Below are 19,641 nucleotides of genomic sequence, written 5' to 3'. Positions count from 1 at the left end.
GGACTATAACGATAAGGAGTGGTGGACTCCCAGACCGGTCTCATCTCCTCTTGTAACCCCTCACCAGGAGGACTAGTTCCCCTTCATGGACCAACAGCAAGGATCGAGACCAGAAGGTGCAGGTCCCTTTAAGTGGAGCGAAGGCTACGAGACGCTGTACCCGCCCTCCTATGACGTCACCGAGTGGGAGCAGCCAAAACAGGAAGAACCGCACAGTGAGTCGGACGGCGTTTCCAGGAGGAGTGTTGGAGCGGAGCGGAGTGAACGAGGACGAGGAGAGGAGCGGAGCGAACAAGGACCAGGAGAGGAGCGGAGCGAAGAAAGAGGAAGCGAGACGAACTTCGGACGGCCAGGAGGCCCAGGACACCGCGCTTCGCCCAGCCACGTTCCCAGGGGAGGAGCGTGGCTCGGTCAGGTACGTGACCGAGTAGCGGGCTGGTTAGGTAAAGAAGGCAGACCGCCGGTGTAGGAGAGGTGTTTCCCGTGTTCCCTTCCCTTAGTCAGCACTTGAATAGGCACAGCGTGAGGGGAAAAGGGGTCAAAGCACTGGTGGTAGTCTTTCCTCACACCCGGTCCCGGAGTTAGGGAACGAACCTAGCAACACGGTCCCCTGACATAGCCTTTTGTCTCTTTGTTTCCTTCCGGCTGGGAGATCGCCTTGCTCCGGGGAGATCCTGCGCACGTACCACCTGGTGTCTGGACGGAATAGGAAAGAAGAGGAGAGAAGAGAGAGTAACAACATCGAGAGCCTAAAGAACTGTAAAATCATCTCGAACACTGGCTGACCGTGTATCTAGAAAGCATTACTTGGCAATAAAACCCCGTTTAAAACAACGTTGTGTCCCGCCTGTCCCTGACACTCCGTCACAGGTGGCTTAACAAAGTCTTTTGTTTTTACTATTCTTTTTTTATTAACCAGCGTGGCCCACCATTTTCATTTTGCGCACCGGCTATTTGGGTGGTGCTACAAGGAGAGGGCGGGCAGAGGGACCACCACCACAGGGAACAACAAAATGGCGGAGCTCTTCAGGGCAACGGAGCTGCCCGCGGATCTTCTGCCCCAGGTGAGAGCGTGCTACTGGCCACCAAGATGCACCCACAGCATTAAAAAAAAACTGTAAGGCTTGGCAGCTCCTTAGTCACTGGTACAGAGTGCTCGTTGCCACCTGCACAGTGTTGCATTTCACACATGCACTGCAATCAGCCACAATCTCTGTGAATTCCTTTCCATAGGACAATGCATGCTCATGCACGCTTATACACGAGCAGACATCTTAAAATGGATTTCCATCCATTCAAAGGTGTCAGTCTGGCTATGTGTCCATAGGTAAGTCACACGTGGGTACATGCGCTCCAGAATTATGTGACCCCGCACCTTTAATTGTGCAAAATAAGCACCCGTATAAAGGGAAAAGCCTGCAGCATCAGGAAAGCTGCAGTGGCCTCAGTGAAGTACCATACACGTTGTAGCATGCTGCCCATGTAGGCACAGGCTTCGGCATCTAACACAGGGTAAAATAAAATAAGCGCTATATAAATGTTGGCGCACAATCCAAACAACAAAGCCTCACTTCCCTCCTAGACATAAATCTGTCCCACCTCTCCAAAAATGCACAATACTCTCCATCTCTCCTCCAAACATACATACCCCAATTCCCTGTCTCTCCCTATACGTATAACTCTTTCCGATATCCGTCCGTCCATCCATCCATCACAACTCCTCGCCATATACACAATGCCTTCCCTTCCCTTCCCTCCATACCCGCCCACCCCCCCAAAACTAAGAACTCGCCGCCGCTGCTCTGCAATATACATACACCGATACACTACTCCTCTCCATTAGTAAACCCTAAGCCTCTTTAAGGCTTCCCAGACTCCTGCCCAGTACTGCTGATTTCACTTCCCCTTGTTTCCAATGGAGCATTTTCAATGCAATAGGTCTCGCAATAGTTAAATGCAGAGCTATTGGCTTTGCAAATGGAAAAGTAATACTGTGGGGGAAATAACGTAATTTTGTTTTTTTACTTTACATATATATATTTTTTATTGTCTTTTGTAGTAATGGCGGCACTAGCATGGCGTGCCACCATTGTTACAAAAGTGAATAAATAGAAGAGAACAAAATTTGTTGTCCGCCGTATTACTTTTACTGTTGTGTAGTTCCTATAAATCTATATAGGATCTGCGTTTTTAGACAACATGAACTATGGGATTGGAGTCCAGACTGATTCTAGACACCCCCACAGGATATGTTTGTCTGTAGACCAGCTAGCTCACAGTGCCACTATGGGCCACTCTTACCAAGAAGCAAATATTTTCTGGCAAATATCGAACAAGACAACCCTGACCCCTCAGGGATCGTGGAAACAGTACAGTACTTTTCGCTCAGTCACTCGTGCTCACTTTGTCTCAGAGAGATGCACAGAATAAACGGTGGGGACGTTTTCAATAAGTATTTATTGAACCAGCATCATTCTAGTATAAAATACGTGTGCTGCAACAACCATTAGACAGAAACAGATATATACGGTCATGAGCACGGAGTAAATAAAATGTAGAATTCTACCATAGTGCTAAAACAGTGAATATATGCATATATATATATATATGCATATATATATATATATATATAGATACGACAGTAATAATGTGTACTCCTACTATGCAAACCCTAACTAGATGTACCTAAGTGTACCTAGCATGCATGTAGGTTTATAGTCAAGAATCCTCTTAGGAAAGAACCAACCCAATTACCTGATGTGAGAGAGCGAAGGACCCCATCTTGGTATCGAGCTGGACACCCCGCGAGGGATGTCAGACCACTGCGTGCTGGAGTATCTGCGTGCAGGGACCTCAGCATGGAAGTCTTTCTCCTCTGATTTGCCTAGCGAAGATGTGGTGCCTATATACCCGAAAGGTGCCCTCAGGGGTTCTACCGTAGATGTGCCAAGGTACTGTGGGCATGTCGGCCGAGAATGACGATAGTGGTGACCCTTATACAGAGTTAATATGCAGAAGATGGCAATCCTGCTGTGATACTGAGAATTCTCATGCATAATAAATGGGGCTAGTTTTCGGAGAAAACCACACGACATTTATGCAGCACCTAACTAGGAAAAAGGTCAGCGCCAGAACTATTATGAAGAACAATGGTAGGACAAATTTCATGGTCATGCAACTACCTAGGCCTATATTGGGTTACATGGGGTTATGGGTTTCGAGGTGATGGGTTGGGGCTTAAGAAGTTAAAAGGCTAGCGTTTAATAGTATATGGCATTAAGGGTAACAAGTTTGAGGAGCAAGAGTGTACTGTATATGTTTAAAGGTATAAGAATTAAGGCTAGGAAATTCGATGTTAGGGGTATGGGGTAAGGTGTTGGCTCGGTGTATAAAGGTTTAGTATGATGGGTATAGGGCTAAGGGCTTTGGCTTTAGGGTTTAAGAGGGTAAATGATGTACAGTTACCTCTCCAATTACATTTTTTTGTGTCATAGTTGGAAATGTGTTTAGTTTGCGTTGTTTTAATGACAGTTTCAGTTAATTTAGCCATTTCTGTATAAAATAAAATGTCAAAGTGCTGCATTTCACAGTAGCATTGCACTTAATTTCTTCGCTTGTCACAGGTGCTCGCCTCTAATCCCATCCATCTCTGGTTCTGGGCATTATTGGCTACCCCTTACACTCCTTGCTCAGGGCACCGCCAGTCAGGATGTTGTCCACACTGGAGGCATGGCCCCCAAGAAAGTGGCTGTAATATGGGTTGCCCCATTGTTACCACCAACCCCCAATCACCAGCACAGTCAAACCTGTCCCCTTTTCCAGCTCCTCAAAAGTTGTCACCTTATGTCTCATCTGAGTGGCAGGGTACACATGGATTTGAGGATCTACCACAGGATTAGAGGATCCCACAGTCTATCAAATTCACACCCAGGACATGGCCAGGTGCTTGGTGTTCCTCCCTGCGGATGAGAGAAGGTGTCTGCTTGGGCTCAGCTCTTCACATGTGTTACGGGTTCTCTATCTGCAATCGAGATCTTGAGAACATGTTCTCCAAAATGTTCTGGCTGTGGCACTTCTTGAGATTCCTTCTGCATGGCCACCCGTTGCCCCCTGCCCACAAGACAACACTTCTGAGCATAAAGGACAGGTAGGAAGGAATACTGGCACCAAACCTCTGGTGAGACTCAGGTTCCTGGTGGCCAAATGGGACATAGCATGTAACTGGAACACCAATGATTCCCCTCAAGTGACTGACTGGCAGAAAGGAATGGATAGATACTTGTCCACAGAGAAAACAGATTACAAAATGCACAGATGTGCAAGAAAAGAACATTTAAAATTTGACGTGTGTTACCCCTTAACAGGTAAGCCCTATAGCCACAACTCTGAACCCTACATCACAAAACTCTTAACACTGTACCCCAAATATTTAATCCTACAGCCTTAACCCATGCCCTCATCCCTAACCATTAAACCCTATAACAATAACCATTCGCCCCTTAGTGCCCAACCCTCCAATCATTACCACTATACCCAAATTCGTACACTCTCTCCTCATACTCTTAAACCCTAAACATTTAACTCAAAACCACTTCATGTCTTTCACCCTGGCGTTACTTCAAAATATTTTTTGAACAAGCACTTCATGTAGTTTCCTTTTCTGAAGCATTTATTCTAAAAATAAAAAAAGACTGTGCTATTTTTCGAACATGTTTCATTTGAAGTTTTGAGGCAATGCCAAAAACACAGGACACTTGAGCAGTGACAAGAGTACATAAACCACAGACTTTTTCTCCGAGTTATTGTCTCTCATGCAGCCAACCTACAACACAGTAGAAAACAAAACTTCAGTCATCCAAAACACCCCATCAAGCAGCATGCAGTTTTTGCAACCATACAAGAAGCAGATCAAGTTACTTCAGTAAACAACCCCAAATCCAACAAAATACTAACCACCGTCTTTGACTTACCTGCATCACAGTGACAGCACCGTAGGTGACTGCGGACCAGTACACCGTTCCAACTACAATCCCTGCTGCAGCAAAGGGGCTTATTTTGGAGAGAACTCGGTCAACCTGTTGCAGGAAGTAAACCAGTGGACCTGCCAGGGAAGAGACTTGTCAGTACAGAGAAGGCTGAAAGACATGAGGCTACAGGCCAGAAAGAGGATGGGTGAATAGAGAGGGAGAAAAATATCAAACAACAGAAGGGGCTAGATATCCAAAGACAGTTGTTCATATAAAATGGGACAGGCACAGGATAAACAGGATGATCCCAAAGAGAAGCGGACTGGCACAGCAACGTTATTTCGAGAAAAAGAAGAGCACCAAAGAGCCAGCACAAGAGGAAGATGGGAATAATACAACAGACAAAGAATGGGAAAATCACAGGAAGCACTAACCTATGAGGACACGAAACACAGCTGGACACAGGGAGAAAAGGGTTCAGAAGGAACACGATGGACACAGTTCTATAATCAAAATGCATATGGGAACACAGTTTGACCAGATCCACTGTTTCCCTGTCCCAGAATCAATCAAGAATGATGGCCAGAGAAAAAGAGATCAAAAACTAAACATCTGATATCTTACAAATTATCAAACCTTGTCTGCACACTCCCAAGAAAGGAGAAGGTAGTTAATAACAGAGAGGAATGCTTTAAATTAGGTTGCCTGGCAACTAACAAACCACTTCAAAATCCAAGAAATGTATTTCCAATCCCAGGGACATAGATAGCCTCACTCACCAACCCTTTGTGGGTGAACACTTAAAATGTTCTGATCCAGGGAGAACCTCATCCAGCATTCTAAAGTAGGTAATATGAGAAAGTGCCATCTTTCTTGCATGGTATGCCCCCACTTTTTGCTGAATGTACTTTGGCTGAGTGTGCCCTGGAGTCCTGCCAATCAGGTGCCCAGGGCCTATGTTCCTTTCCTAAACAAAAACCTCAAAACCAAATTGGCAAACCCTGGCCACATGTCAGCCCCTGGTAAGTGGTACCCTAGGTACCCAGGGCCTTGTGACCAGGGAAGGCCTCTAAGGGCTGCATCACTCATTGTGCCACCCTTGGAGGCCCTGTACCCTAACACACACACACTGCCCTGGCAGGCTGAGTGTCTGGGTACAAGACAAAACAGAGAGACGACATGGCACACATCCCTGTGTGCCATGCCCACAATCTACACTGCCCTGGCATACATCAGCCACCCCTCTAGCTGGGTGCCCTATGCCAGTGGTGTGGGCACAGAGGCAGGAGCCCTGTGCCCCTACAGTACCCAGGTCCATTCATGGGCCCTGTAAGTGCAGTGCTGCCATTTAAGAGTACATGGTGCTGGGAGCTTGTCAAACACAAACTCCACAGCACCATAATGGCAGCACTGAAGACTGAGAAGTTTGGTATCAAACTGCTCAGCACATTAAATCCACACTGATGCCAGTGTGGGATTTAATGTACCAAGCACCACCGAGGGCATCTTAGAGAGGCCCCCTGAAACCTAACCTACAATCCACGTCTGTTCTGAGGCTGCCTAGGCTGCCACACAGCAGACATGTTGCTGGACCCCTGGGTAGGAGAGCCCCTGCTCTCCTGGATCTGCAACAATGCACATCCTGGGCGAGGTGCTAAATCTCTTCCCCCAGGATGGGCAGGGGGAAGCTTCAAAGGCATGCCGCCTCTGTGAGCTTCCCCAGGCCACTGCCACCCCCTATACTGGCGGGAAGCTTGGCCGGAAACCCCAAATAAGGACAGGGGATGTGCCAGCCTGCCAACCCCACCCCTCAGGTGGGGGAGGCGAGGTGAAGCACATCCCCGGGCTCTCGCCATCTTGAAGATGGGGAGCCCTGCCCAATCAGGATTAGGCTACTGCCCCCCTCCCACAGGAGAGAGGCAGGATAGGGAGTGTACCCACCCCAGGACAGGGACCCATGGGTCCCTGTACCTTCCTTCCCCAGATTCCGAAATCCGAAGAAGAGCTAGAAGAAAGAAGACCTGCCCTGCAGCTGCTAAGAAGAGGAAGAAGACAACTGCTTTGGCCCCAGCCCTACCTGCCTGTCGACCCTCAAACCTGTTCCTGCTCCAACCCGGCATCTCTTGTGGCCAGCAACCTCACAAACCCCGGAGGACCTGGCTACCTTTTGACTTTAAGCCCCCTGGGACTCCCACGAGTAGAGGCTCTACTCAAAATCTACTTCTAATCCCTGGCAGCAGCCCGGAACCGCGAACCCAGCACACTCTGCACCAGCCAAGCCTGGCCTGTGCCGGAGTAAACAAAGACCTCGAGGACGACCCCACGGCGACTGTGACCCAGAGTCCGGCACCCAAGGACCTCCGTCCACACTCCTGAAGAAGCCTGCAGCCTCAGAACCAGGTGCCCCCCCCAACTGCGATCAACAGAGAGTAAGTTTCCCGACACCAAAAGGCACCCCTGCACCAGGCGCCCCGCGGCCCCCTGTGCCCAATCCCAGGGTACCTACCTATCCTCCAACTACCCAACTTACCTCTCGAAATGGTGGTGGCACCTGAAGAATCTTCGTCCCCGAGCTTGCAGTCTTTTTCTAAACCGGAGATTTCCCATTGAAATCAATTGAGCGCCCGAAGGCTCAAAAGCACCCTGCACCCAGCCGCCCGAGTGGCCCTGGCAGTGCAACCTCTACACCTATCTACTTCCCCACTTGCCCTGAGTAAGTGAACAGGAGCCCAGCTCCCACAGCCGCGTGGCCTGCTAGTCAGCAGCCACCAACCAAGGCCCCCCTACCTCTCATGGGGTAACATTGGGCCTAACTCTCTCTGCACCCGGCCGCCCTTGTGCCGCTGAGGTTGAACCAACTGTACATACCTGACCCTGGGAGACCCATGAGTCTATGCCCAGAACCTTAACTCTGCCAGTCGAGTACTTACCTTTAAACCGATAACTACATTTTCTCCATAGGGTAACATTGGCTGGTTTTTCCTGAAATTTCTTTTAAGTGTGGACTTTTCAAAACCTAAAATATTCACCAAAAATCAGCCGAGTAACGGAAACGAAAATACTCACCTGCTCTTAGGTGAACTCCCAGTGCTGGATCTTGGTGCCCAGCACTGACTCTGAAAAATACTTACAACTGTAATTACCAGTAACCCAATTTTCTCCCGTAGGAAATCATTGACTGTTTTTCTGTGAAATTTCTTCTAAGTGTCAATTTCTGCAATCTTTAAATATTCTTTAAAAATCGTATAATATCTGAAAACGTAATTACTTACCTGTTTTAGATAAAGGTCCCAGTACTGAGTCTAGGCACCCAGTACTGGATTACAAAAGAAACGAGAATACCTGCAACTTGAATTTTCTGCCATAGGGAATCATTGACTGTTTTCTATGAAATATTTGTGTCAACTTTTAAAATAGCAAAATATTGTCTAAAAATCATCACAGTAATTAAGTCGACTTTTATCACTTGATTCCAAGTACTGACCCAGGACTGAATCTAGGATCCAGTCCTGGAATTCCAAAAGTAATCCTAAAAGTAATCTGTGGCAAATAACTTGAAACTTCCATTGAACTCAATGCATTATTGTGTTTAAAATTGTGTTGCCTATTGCAACCACTTGTAACTTTCTACAAAAGTCAATTGCATATTGCAAAAGTATTTATATAAAGCAGTTCATTCTCAGAAAGTATATTTTAATACCTATTGTTGGTTCTAAAATAAAACAAGCATATATTTTTATATATAAACCATTGGCCTAGAGTTCAGTTATTGAGTGTGTGAGACCATTTGCTGGCTGAGTGTGTGCAACAAATGCTTTACACTGTCCTCTGATACTGCCTTACTGCTCGAACAAGCTACCACTTTAGAGAGTAAGGTTATATCTAACTTTAGCCTCTGCGAAACCTCTGGGGACTGTGGACTCTGTACACCCTGTATCTATTTGGGAACAGTATATACAGAGCCACTTATTCACAGGTAAGATATCTTTGTGGGACATCCTAACCTACCAGCAATTCACCAAACAGAAAACTGGACCAGCCTCGCTATCCAACTCACAAGTCGGAAGAGGTCTTAAGGTATCGCCTTGGATAATTTCAAATCGCCACCCCCAAAGCTGGTCAGTAAATACTCCAGCGCTAAGAAGAGGGGTGCCTCGCCCAATAGGCTAACATATGTCAGATGGCAGCAAGTAATGCCTGGGAAATTGACACTTCAAGTCAGAACATGTCAAATGCGGCCCTAGAACAACAGTACCCATCACCTCAAACTAAATCAGATTCCACCAATGCCAAACATAGAACAATATCTCCAAAGCAAGTCAGATGCTCCCATGGCCTGGGCAACCTTACCCACCTTCCAAAGACAGGGCGATCAGGCCTAGACCACCTAACCAATCAGCCCCAAGCTTGTAAAATTTCACTAATGCCAGGTCTAGCATAATCTGACCTACTAGCTGAAAGATGTTCTCAGTAATCATGTTTGGTATGGTTGCAATAATGTCACATTACAGATAGCAGAGTTTCTTACAAACACTGACGACAGTGAGGACAGAGGACCATGCATCTGGCTACATTGTATTTTTTCCTTTATATCAACTGTCATTCTGTCTCCAAAAGCCAGCACACCATGCTAATAACAGTCATCCTAGCAAGTAATAGATTTCTTGAAAGAAAGCCTACCATGGCTGGCTGGTATTTTTTTAGACTTTCACTCCATGTGCTATCATGCAGATCAGACCCCTCTGTAGGCTTGTAGTGTGGGAATCCTTACCGAGCTTGGGGAATACTATATGATACTCTGTGCCACACTGCGGGCAGTTCACACTGCCGGTGCTGCTGCCCTTCTGCTTCTCATCGAGCCAACGCTGCAGGCAAGACTGGTGGATCCATTTGGTGGAGCCACTGCAGCGGCACGGGCTCACCCACTCGGCTGTGCGATCTTCGCTCTCCATGGCAAAGCATACCCAACAGTGCCTAGAAGATAAGAGCAGGATTTAAATGTGGTTATCAACAAGAGATCAATTATATGTATTAAAAAGTTAACAGCAGCAACTTTTTAGGGGCAAGGTTAATGAAGAAATGTTTACATCAAAATTAATTCATTGGTGACAGCTACAAATCATCGACCAGCAGGAAGGAGCCATGTTATTCACTATTTGGAGCAATAATTCTTCCAATAGTCAGTGAGCTCCCAAGCACCAAGCTTAACCCCTGCCCACATACAATGTTGTCCAAGTCTCACATCCTGCCATACTAATCTCAACTACTAAGCTCAGTCGTTCTCACTTGTTCCTCAACAACCAGTTTCACATTAGCTCATCACACTGGTACTGAGCTCCGCCCTGTTCACAGATGACCCAACAGTCTCTGAGGTCTTCTCCCCCATTGTTCTTCTGCTCTGCATGCAATATGTTAGGCATGCTCACTGACTCTTCCGATATACCCTCCTCTGCTCTATATATTTGCCTTTCCTTGCAAAATAATAATATTAAGTACATTGTATTGGGTGTTTATAAAATAAGTGAATCATTCTACTTCACATAATCTTCAGTTAGCTCAGTTCAGACCTCAGGTTAAGAACCGCTGTTCTATTACGTGTTCCTCCTTACACCCACCTAATACACATTCCTGGGATGAATCACACCAGTGCACAAAGGAGGACCTACAACAGTTATAAACAATTCCCTTTCCTGCCCTCATGGCCCCAACTCTAGATCCTTCATCTCCGTCTGTCATTCTGAACCTCGGGCAATCACGCACATCTTTCCCTCATCTTCATTACCCAACATTTCCTGCCCTTTAAATCCTATCAAATAAAGATCTTCACCTACTACACTGTCATCCTCATTCACCACACGTTCATTTCCTTTCTACGTCTAGTGGTTTCACCTTCACTGCCTGCTCACAATACAAGCATAGGTAAATACATTAGGTTTCGCCTACGGGATTAATATAATAAGTTAAGAGGTATGGGAGCAGAGTATGAGTGAAGGCAGAATGGTGTGAGGGCTGTTTGTGCGGGGTGAGTGGTGCATGAATGAAGGTTGATAAGTGTCTGAGTGTAGGGTGAAAGTGGCTCGATACATGGTGATTGATGTGTGTTTAATGCGGAATGGGAATTGTGTCAGTGTACAGGGTGGTAGATGTTACACTGGACAGGGTAAGAGGAGTGAGAATATAGGGTGAGCAGTATGTCAATAGTATGTACAGAAAGATATAAAGAGATTCTGAAAAGAGCTCAGCCTGTGCTTCTGAGGCACAGCCAAGACTCCAGGTGGAGACAGCTGCCTGAGCACTGCTCACCTCACTTGGCAAGGCACGGCTTAAAGCTTCAGGGTACATAGTACTGGACAATTTCTCTACACGTCTGAATAAGAAGACATCATTTCGCAGTATCTATTTCATGACAAGTGTATCGATTGTAACGAAAAGCTTAAAGATACAAAAGTAAAAAAGCACCTCTTGCAGAGGGGTCTGCGCACAAGCTAAACACAGTTTGATCATGATTTCAACGGGATGCTTAAAATATTTTGACCGCAAGACCAAAATAAATTACCGGGGTAGGGATGTAATCTCCTTTTAAGATTTATATTGAGTACAATAGATTTCACAAGCACTGCACAAGCGCTGTGCAGGTGAAACCTGAAATGACTTTCTAGATTAGTATCTCAGGAGAAAAGCACAGAGATGCCCCATCATCAAAGCGAACAATCTTCCTAAATAGAGGGAATTTCCAGTGCCTAATCATTGACAGCATTATTAGAAACATGACTTGGAAATGACGACTGCTTAATACTAAATGAAGCCATTCCACCAGGATACAAGACTGTTTACAGGAATTGCAGCAACAAGAAAGCAAGCGGCTTCTTTATTGTATATAAGGGCTCCATCAATCAAACTCACTACTCAACAGATGCAGCCTAACTCTGCATGTATCATATCTTGCTTCTAATGTATATAGAAAACATTTTATTTGGAATACTTAGTATATTTCATCAGTCTTATCCTACTGGAATAATCCAACCCAAAATATAAAATTGTGCAAACATCAGTGCTTCGATTGACAGGACTGACCTTCATATCACCAAATCATTTATCACTAACTAAAAGGTCTAAAACTTCATCTATGCGTCTTTGGACCCACACATACCTCGGAGCATCGGTTTATGCCATATTTAAAATACAGTGACTAATATACAGCTTTAAACGATGTAGATTTACTTGGAGTAACCACCACGCAATCCCATTAGACCTCAAACTAACATTCAAAGACAAATCCCCCACCAGGAACAAAATTAGTGTCTTCACGTACAGCCTGCACCTTTACTGCCTGTACCAAATATATTCAATGACAAAAACACAGCTAAAGTGGAGATAGGATTTCGAATTAAAAACAAAAACAACTGAAATTTGCATGCTATGGGTAGAACTACAGTTCATTACTGCACAACAGCTAAGCAAACTATAACTTGCACACTAGATGCAATACGCATGACCTCACTCCTAATGTGACCATTGTAATTACAAAGGTCATAAATAATCTTACACATAAGATTATCTGTCTCTAGTAAGCACTTCAAGAAGCAGTTTGCATCTTAATGTGATAGCGTATTTAGTGTTTTAAAGCAGCTTTCAACCAATGTCTTTGATTTTATCTTCATCATGCATCTGTGATCAGGTCAAGAAGTACTTGGTCTGTGCTGTATAAAACAACAAAAATAGATTAGTGACAAAGTTGGTTGTGTGTGAGCACGGACTCAATGTTGTGACCTTTACCGTCCTATGTGCACAGTTGTCTCACTTCTGCCAACTCTTTAGATTAGGAAGAAGACAGGAACAATGATCCCTTACAACATAAGTCAAAAACAATAAACAACACAGAGATGCAATGATATCTATGTCATATAAATCCCAATGGGAAATTGTAATTTTATTTACATCAAAAAGAAACCCTAAGAAGTGGGACATAGTATCTCTGTGTTTATTATGGTTTTTGCTTTATGTTGTAAGGTACCATTGTTCCTGTATAATTAAGTGTACCCACTGTCCCTCCCAGACTACTTGAGTCCCCTTGTGTTTTGAAAATATACATAACTCTTTCAATTAGGCCTTCCGGTTTTATGGTATTTAGTTTTTGGTATTTCTAGCTGTATTTATCCACATTTATTTTTTTCATATTTTTTTCACATTTTGCATGTGCTTATCCACATTTATGTTGGACTTTGTGAAAAAAAATGAAGCTACAATTAGTGTTTCAGGCATTTATTTAATCGATAAATGTACATTCATACAAGGATTGGTTTCAATTACATGAATACCCATAGGTTTATAAATCAATACACATGAAAATATGCACATTTGAGTATCAACTTTACGCGCTTCTTAAGCTCTTTAGCCCCCATTAGTAAACTCTGTCTATTTTAACTAATTTTTTTCTGTGAGATTAGTAGGAATGCTGTTTTAGTTGGGTTAATTTAAAATGGTGGTTTAACATCCACTTCTGAATTCTTGCCAATGTGTTGGAGTAGAAGGATGACATTTAAGGTTGTAATCTTCAGATAAATCTGGATATCTTCGGCAAAACAGGTGCCAAGGAATCCTGGATTTGCTGAGAATCTAGATCTAGAATGAACAGGGCCAGTGAGAGGATTGAACCCTGCAAAACCTCCTCTTGGAAGCTGACAAATAGGAGGTGACTAGCCCCTAAATACTCAGGTTAGCCAATACAGGTTTCTGGGATTTGTAGTACATGCGATCACATGAGAAATTCGTAAGTATGTGCATGAAGATAAAATAAAAAATGTGCATGAGCTATCCATGCAGTAGAGTGACATGGAATTCTGGATTAGCCCAGGTAGGCTAGGTTTTTTTTCATCTCTACCGACAAATTTCACAAAATTTAGTACAGGTGACGGGTGTTCTTACTTTATTTCAGAAGATCAACCATGGGGAAGTCTGTAATGTTGGGAAGGAGAAGGTTAGTAATGGTGTGTCTACGGGGTGTTGCTGCGCAGGCAGCTCCTGTTGTATGAACAAAGACTAATTTTAAGTATCTATTTTTCGCAGCTTCGGTCTCCAACACTGACGTTCCAGTTTTCGGAGCAGATCAACTGAAACCAGAGAGGATGGCTCTTTCTACTTCTATATTGGTGGAATGTCCAGGGTCTTGGTCTCAAAACTTGGTCAGCTTAGTGAGCATTTGATTGTATGGATCTGGAAGCTTCAGAGATCAAGTTGTTACTCAAATTGGAGATAGAGGTTGTTTACGTCAATGAATCCATCCAGACCACCATTGTTGCAACAAATGTAAAGATATGTCGAGTCAAATTGAAGTTACTATTATTTTTTGGCAAAGTTGGGAATTCAACTTTCCCCTTTACATGATGTACCTTAGAGGCCAAGTCACAGGTACATCCACCTGCCCACAGATCTGTTTGGTTTTCCTTTTTTATTTATTTAATGCAGTTTTATATGGCGTGAACTTTACACAAAGGTGTGAGAGCGCTTAACAAAAGAACTAGGTAAGTTACAAAAGGTACACAAGATAGACTAAACAAGTTAAATATTTACAGTTACAACTGTACACAAGATAGGCTGAACATGCTAACAAGTTATATATGTGCTGTTACAACACTAATAAGTTGCATATTTAAATTGTAAAAAATTAAAGGTATCAACGTTAGGTTAAAACAGGAGTAAAATACATATTTACACAGTTGACCTCATGCGAGTGCTAGATGGCCATAAGGGTCAAGAAATGGGTTAAATCTGTTCATCTCTCGCCACCCTGTTCCTCTAATAGATCTAATAGATCTCCCTTCCTGCCTCCTTATCATGTCAATATCTGTCACTGGCTATCTCTCCAACTAAGTTTACATTCTCAAATGCTGCCCACGGTTACCACCTCACCTAGTTATGAAGCCCTTGATTGTCACTGCCTTCGGACTTGTATTTCTCCCACTCACCAACCTATCTTTTCATACCCTTACACTGCGATCTCACGCTTATAACCCTACCCCTCACCTGTCCGTAGCCTCCATGGTTCCGAAACTGAGACAGCTTATTTGAAATCGAAAGCATTTGTTTAGTCCAAGGACGAGGTTATTCTTCCTACAGGACCAATTCGCCACGCCCACTATTCGTGGCTGTATACAACCCTAGGCTCTCGCCATGCATAGCAGTCTTTCTTCCATGGAGGTGTCAGGAACTACCTCGCTAATGACAACAAGAAAATTGGTGACGTAATATAAAGCTTTTCGTTCTAACACCCGACCAACCAGTTTTACTGTGCTTCGCAACAGCTACTATTCTGCGCACCAGGCACCTGCATCTTTAATATAACATAGGATTAAGTCCCAGTTATTCTTTCATTTCCTCGTAGGAATAGCCGCTTGTGATTTTCTCCAGTTAGTGTATTTCCAGGACTACAAACCATCCCCGCTCCAAGATGGCTTCCATCTCGTCATTAGTCTTTCTTCTATTTCCAAACCCACCATAGTTAAACCAGTTAGTGATCGTCTCTATACCTCGACTTCCTCAATTCTGTTTTCTGTGTTCCATCTCGTTTAATGGGCAGGGATTTAAAAGCTCAGTAAAATTCAAGCTAGTCCCTAAATGACTGGGAACTTCGACGCGCTTTTAATTGGAGCTAACAGTTTGCTGCCAAGCGACTATTTTTAAAATGGAATTAATAGTTGCATAATGCCGCTGTCGTCTGTTCGACTGCCTTCGAAAATGCATCAAGATTCAACTAATTTGAAGGTGATCTAGTAAGGTGTCTCTGATTAGCAGCTTTTTCTTAAACTCAAATAGGACAAAGTTTTTGTCAAGATCAGAACCACAAGTTATGTCTCTCTCATGTATATTATTTTAAACCATAGTCAGAACAATAAGCATAAATTGCCCACCATGCCTGGTAGGTTAAACTACACATGAAAAACCAATAAGTAAAAGTGTGTGGATGTGTAGGTATTTATTTATTTACATAGCACAGACTTGGTCTGGAAGCATTCGAGCGCTTCACAATAAAGTCAGAAATTGTCAGTGACAAATAGAAAATATACATATTCAATGTTAAGGGTAAGTGATCGCTGGGTTAGCCTCTCTCGATAGTTAGAGCACTCCACATATCCATAGTAAAACAGCAATACAAAGCAGGCGGTACAGTACCACATGAGAATGATAAATCGATTGTGCTGGTTGGTATGCGACTGGAGGGAGCTTGAGGATGTAGAGGTGGTTTAGGCCAGGTACCATTCAAAAAAAGAGAAGAGCGTTGAGGTATTTTTTGGTCTTGCCTGAGCCAGGGCGCATGCGCTGCTCTGCGAGGCATTTAGTAAAGGCTTTTAAACTCCAAACACACGCTCGTGCGTGTGCTTTTTTTTTTCCCACTTGCTATTGGGCTTTGCATGCGTCTTTCTAATGTGCATGTCCCACCTTCTCGGTTCTGTGGCCTAGGGTGCTCGGGAGCAAGCATGAGCGCCATCTGTTTCCAATTATCGCGTTCGCGTTAATTGGAAACAGATGGATATTGCTCGCGTTTTTCTAGGTCGACACTCAACTCGCGCCTGCGCCCCTTTACATCTCTCGCGTGCACGTTGGTGGCTTTCCCGAGCGCGCGTGCACCACTCAACACGCACCTGCACCCCTTTACATCTCTGGACCAGGAACACTTTCCAGCTATGCAGAACTCCCACACACAAACAAGTTTTTTTCTGGAGTCCATGGTGTCCATACGTCACTGCATGAAAACTCGCGTGGTCGAAGTAGGCTGCGGTGTGAACCCTGCTTTATTATGGACTAGTCTAGTGAGTAGGAATCTTTTGTAATAGGAACTATGGCGAGAGAGCGAAAGCTGACATGAATAGCAGGGGGTTTAGTGTGCGTCACAGCATGAAAGTCCCGTTAAGGTCACGCGTGCCTCTTCATCAAATAAGTTTAGATTCGTCAACTCACGGGCACCCATGTTACTGGCGGGCACTGCCCTGTACGCGCTCACTCACTGATCGCACAGATCTCTAGCAAATCCCCCAGGTGAACGTCAGCTTTATTAAATAATAAAAACGCCGCTGACAATTTACTAAACATGCCCGATCTGGGAGAGAGACCTGTAGGAAACTAGGAATCGGTTTCGGATTAGTATCAGTTCTAAAACCGTCCTTCATTCAAAACAGAAATTTTGGAGAACCGGGTATTTTTATACTTGTTCGGGGGTTGCTATGGTCACGTGGGCTCTCAGTACTATCAATATTACCAGGGGTTATTACAGAAAAGTTTTCACTCGTTTCAATGATACTCCCTTTATTGAGACAAAGGTGAACGCCGATTCAGCCTTGGCAGAAGTTGATCCTGTGACTTGAAGATTATGCAGAGATCTCTGCAGCAGGTGCACTATCCCACCGAGCTAAGTGGGCTCGGACCCTGTGGGAATCGACTCTGTACAGAGTACGCATATTTCTCCGGTCACGGTCTCGTCACCAGGAACTGTCGGAGGTTTTAACCCGTGTCTCACAGTGTACAGACAGGTCACATGGAGCAGAGAAACCACAAGAGTACACTTCACTCTGTTAACAAATGCCTGGGAGTCACACACAGGGAGTGTTGTTGTTGTGGTTGCTGTTCTGAGAATATGGCAGAGTGTGAATTCGATGCCAGCACCGAGGACAACGGCGCCCGCTGGACTGACCTGACAACAACGCTTAGGTGCCCGGTACCTTACCTGCCTCATGCCGCCTCCCATGGCTCCCAGAGGTGCCTGGTAACCAGGCACACCGGCTGCAAACAGCACAAGTAGGGAGGGCGCTACGAGGCCCCGCCCCCAGGCACCCTGCTGACAGCAGAGGTCACGTTAGGAGGTGACGGGCTAGGAGCTGGAGGAGTCGGTGTGAGGGATCTCGACCTGGGAACGCCGAGAGAATGACATTGCACAGGGGGTTGAGTGCCTGCTGCAAACTTCTGGCGTGAGACGTAGGGGAGCAGGCCGTAATCCGCCTTTTATCCTCAGTACATCAATAAATCGCGTACCAATATCTTGAGTTCTAACTTCTAACCCAGACAATGTAGCCTTTAATGTCGCTGTCCACGTGGCCACTTACTGTTAACGGGGACGGAGCAAATCCACATAGGCGTTAGCACGAGGCGTGGCCTATGATCGGCCCCTCCCATACAGGAAATCATAATGCGCGTGAGAACGGGAGTAGAGTTAGCTAAATAAGTCTATCTGTTTTAGGTGTCCAGTACAAACTTTTAAAATTCAATAAGTACTTTCGGAAATGTGACGGAGTTTTAAGTACGAATAGGTCAACAAATAATTGTTCTTTCACACTTTCAAATCTGACAAACTTCACTGTTTCACTGTCGCCTCTGCAAAAAAACATTTGTTGTGGCCCCACTCCCTCCCACCAGCGTTAATGGCTTTCAGGGGTGTGTTATGCATTTAATCCTGGTTCATCTTTTTCTGGTCTCCCATTCCATTTTGGACCTTCTAAGTGTCTATTTCACAGTTGATTAGTTACATCACAGTCTGAGGTATCAATAGCTCAGATTACCGCGCCCCGGTGCATTATGGTTGTTGTAATTATTTTGACCGTGGTACATTTCCACGCGGTATGCCTCAGTGTAAATATTGAGAAATATTTTAATCAGTGTGCAGCCCATAAGAGGAGTGTAGCAACGCCGCTCTAAAAGTATTTCTGTAAAAACGTGATATTGTATGACAAGCAGTGCCTGTCGCCTGGAGTCCGATTTGCTAAGGGTAACCTTTGGAGATGACTTAGTCAAGACATTTCTCTTCTTCGATGCATCCAACCAGTAGCTTAGCAAGGGTGCCATGGGCCCCGGTGCAGGCAAGGAATTGCCCCTTGGACTCTGCTTGGCAGCAACGTACAGCAGTTATCAGGGTTCTAGGTGCCCCGGTGCCACTGCACGCGCTGCGCCTCTAAGTCCATCTACAGCCCGCACTACTTACAGTGGTTCATGGAACTGATTAACAGTGGTGCACGTTACATGCTGATAGTACAGTTCTCTGTGTATTAGACACACTGCAGGATAAGAGAACAGCCTGCGGACATACCTGGATCTGAATAAAAGATGCAACGAGTTCCACATAGCGCCAGGGCAACAGACCCCGTCTCATTTCCACACGCTCTGACACGTCTCTCTTCCTACAGTCTCCGTCACTTGTAGCCCACTCCTTTCTCTCTCCCTCTTCCGCGCCGATACATCAGTCTCTCTAGGTCCCCTATTCATCTCTCTCTCCTCCCCTCACCCATCCTCACTCTCTCTACTGCCCTTTCCACCTCAATCTCCCTCGCGCACTCTTTCTCTTCTCGTCTTTTCCCTTCTCATGTATCTTCTTCTTTCGTTCTCTTTCCCTGTCACCCCTTCTCTCCTCTCACTTTCCCAGCCTCTGCTTCTCTCACACAGTTAATCTCTATCTATGACGTATCTGACATAGCCCTCTCTCTGCTTGCCTCTGGGTCTCCCGTTCTCCCATAACGTTCTCCGTCTCAATGTGTTCGACAAATCTTGTACTCCTTTCTCAATATTCTACTTCTCAATATCTTCTCCGAGTCAATAACCTCAATAACCCCTCCCAATGGGGCCCCTCTTAATATCCACTCTCACAACGTGAACGCCGGTCTGTGTTTCCCAATTGCTGTCTCCCCTTTCTAGT

General features: G+C 45.0%; 1 protein-coding gene across 1 annotated transcript in view; it reads right to left on the bottom strand.

Annotated features, from left to right (window-relative positions):
• Positions 1-15,439, bottom strand: part of LOC146784246 (E3 ubiquitin-protein ligase MARCHF5-like) — a 40,301-nt gene extending 24,862 nt beyond the window's left edge. The window contains exons 1-3 of the mRNA XM_085634795.1: positions 14,991-15,439; positions 9,739-9,941; positions 4,971-5,101 (exon numbers count right to left, since the gene is read on the bottom strand). Of these exons, the coding sequence (XP_085490921.1) occupies positions 4,971-5,101; positions 9,739-9,941; positions 14,991-15,007 (351 nt within the window). The 5' untranslated portion in view covers positions 15,008-15,439. The remainder of the gene's footprint in view (positions 1-4,970; positions 5,102-9,738; positions 9,942-14,990) is intronic.
• Between the last annotated feature and the right edge of the window lie 4,202 nt (positions 15,440-19,641).

This window comes from Triturus cristatus, chromosome 11 (genome assembly GCF_964204655.1).
Source record: "Triturus cristatus chromosome 11, aTriCri1.1, whole genome shotgun sequence".
Taxonomy (NCBI): Eukaryota; Metazoa; Chordata; class Amphibia; order Caudata; family Salamandridae; genus Triturus; species Triturus cristatus.
The sequence above is the reverse complement of the archived record's forward strand: the minus strand, read 5'-3'. Positions and strand labels throughout refer to the sequence as shown.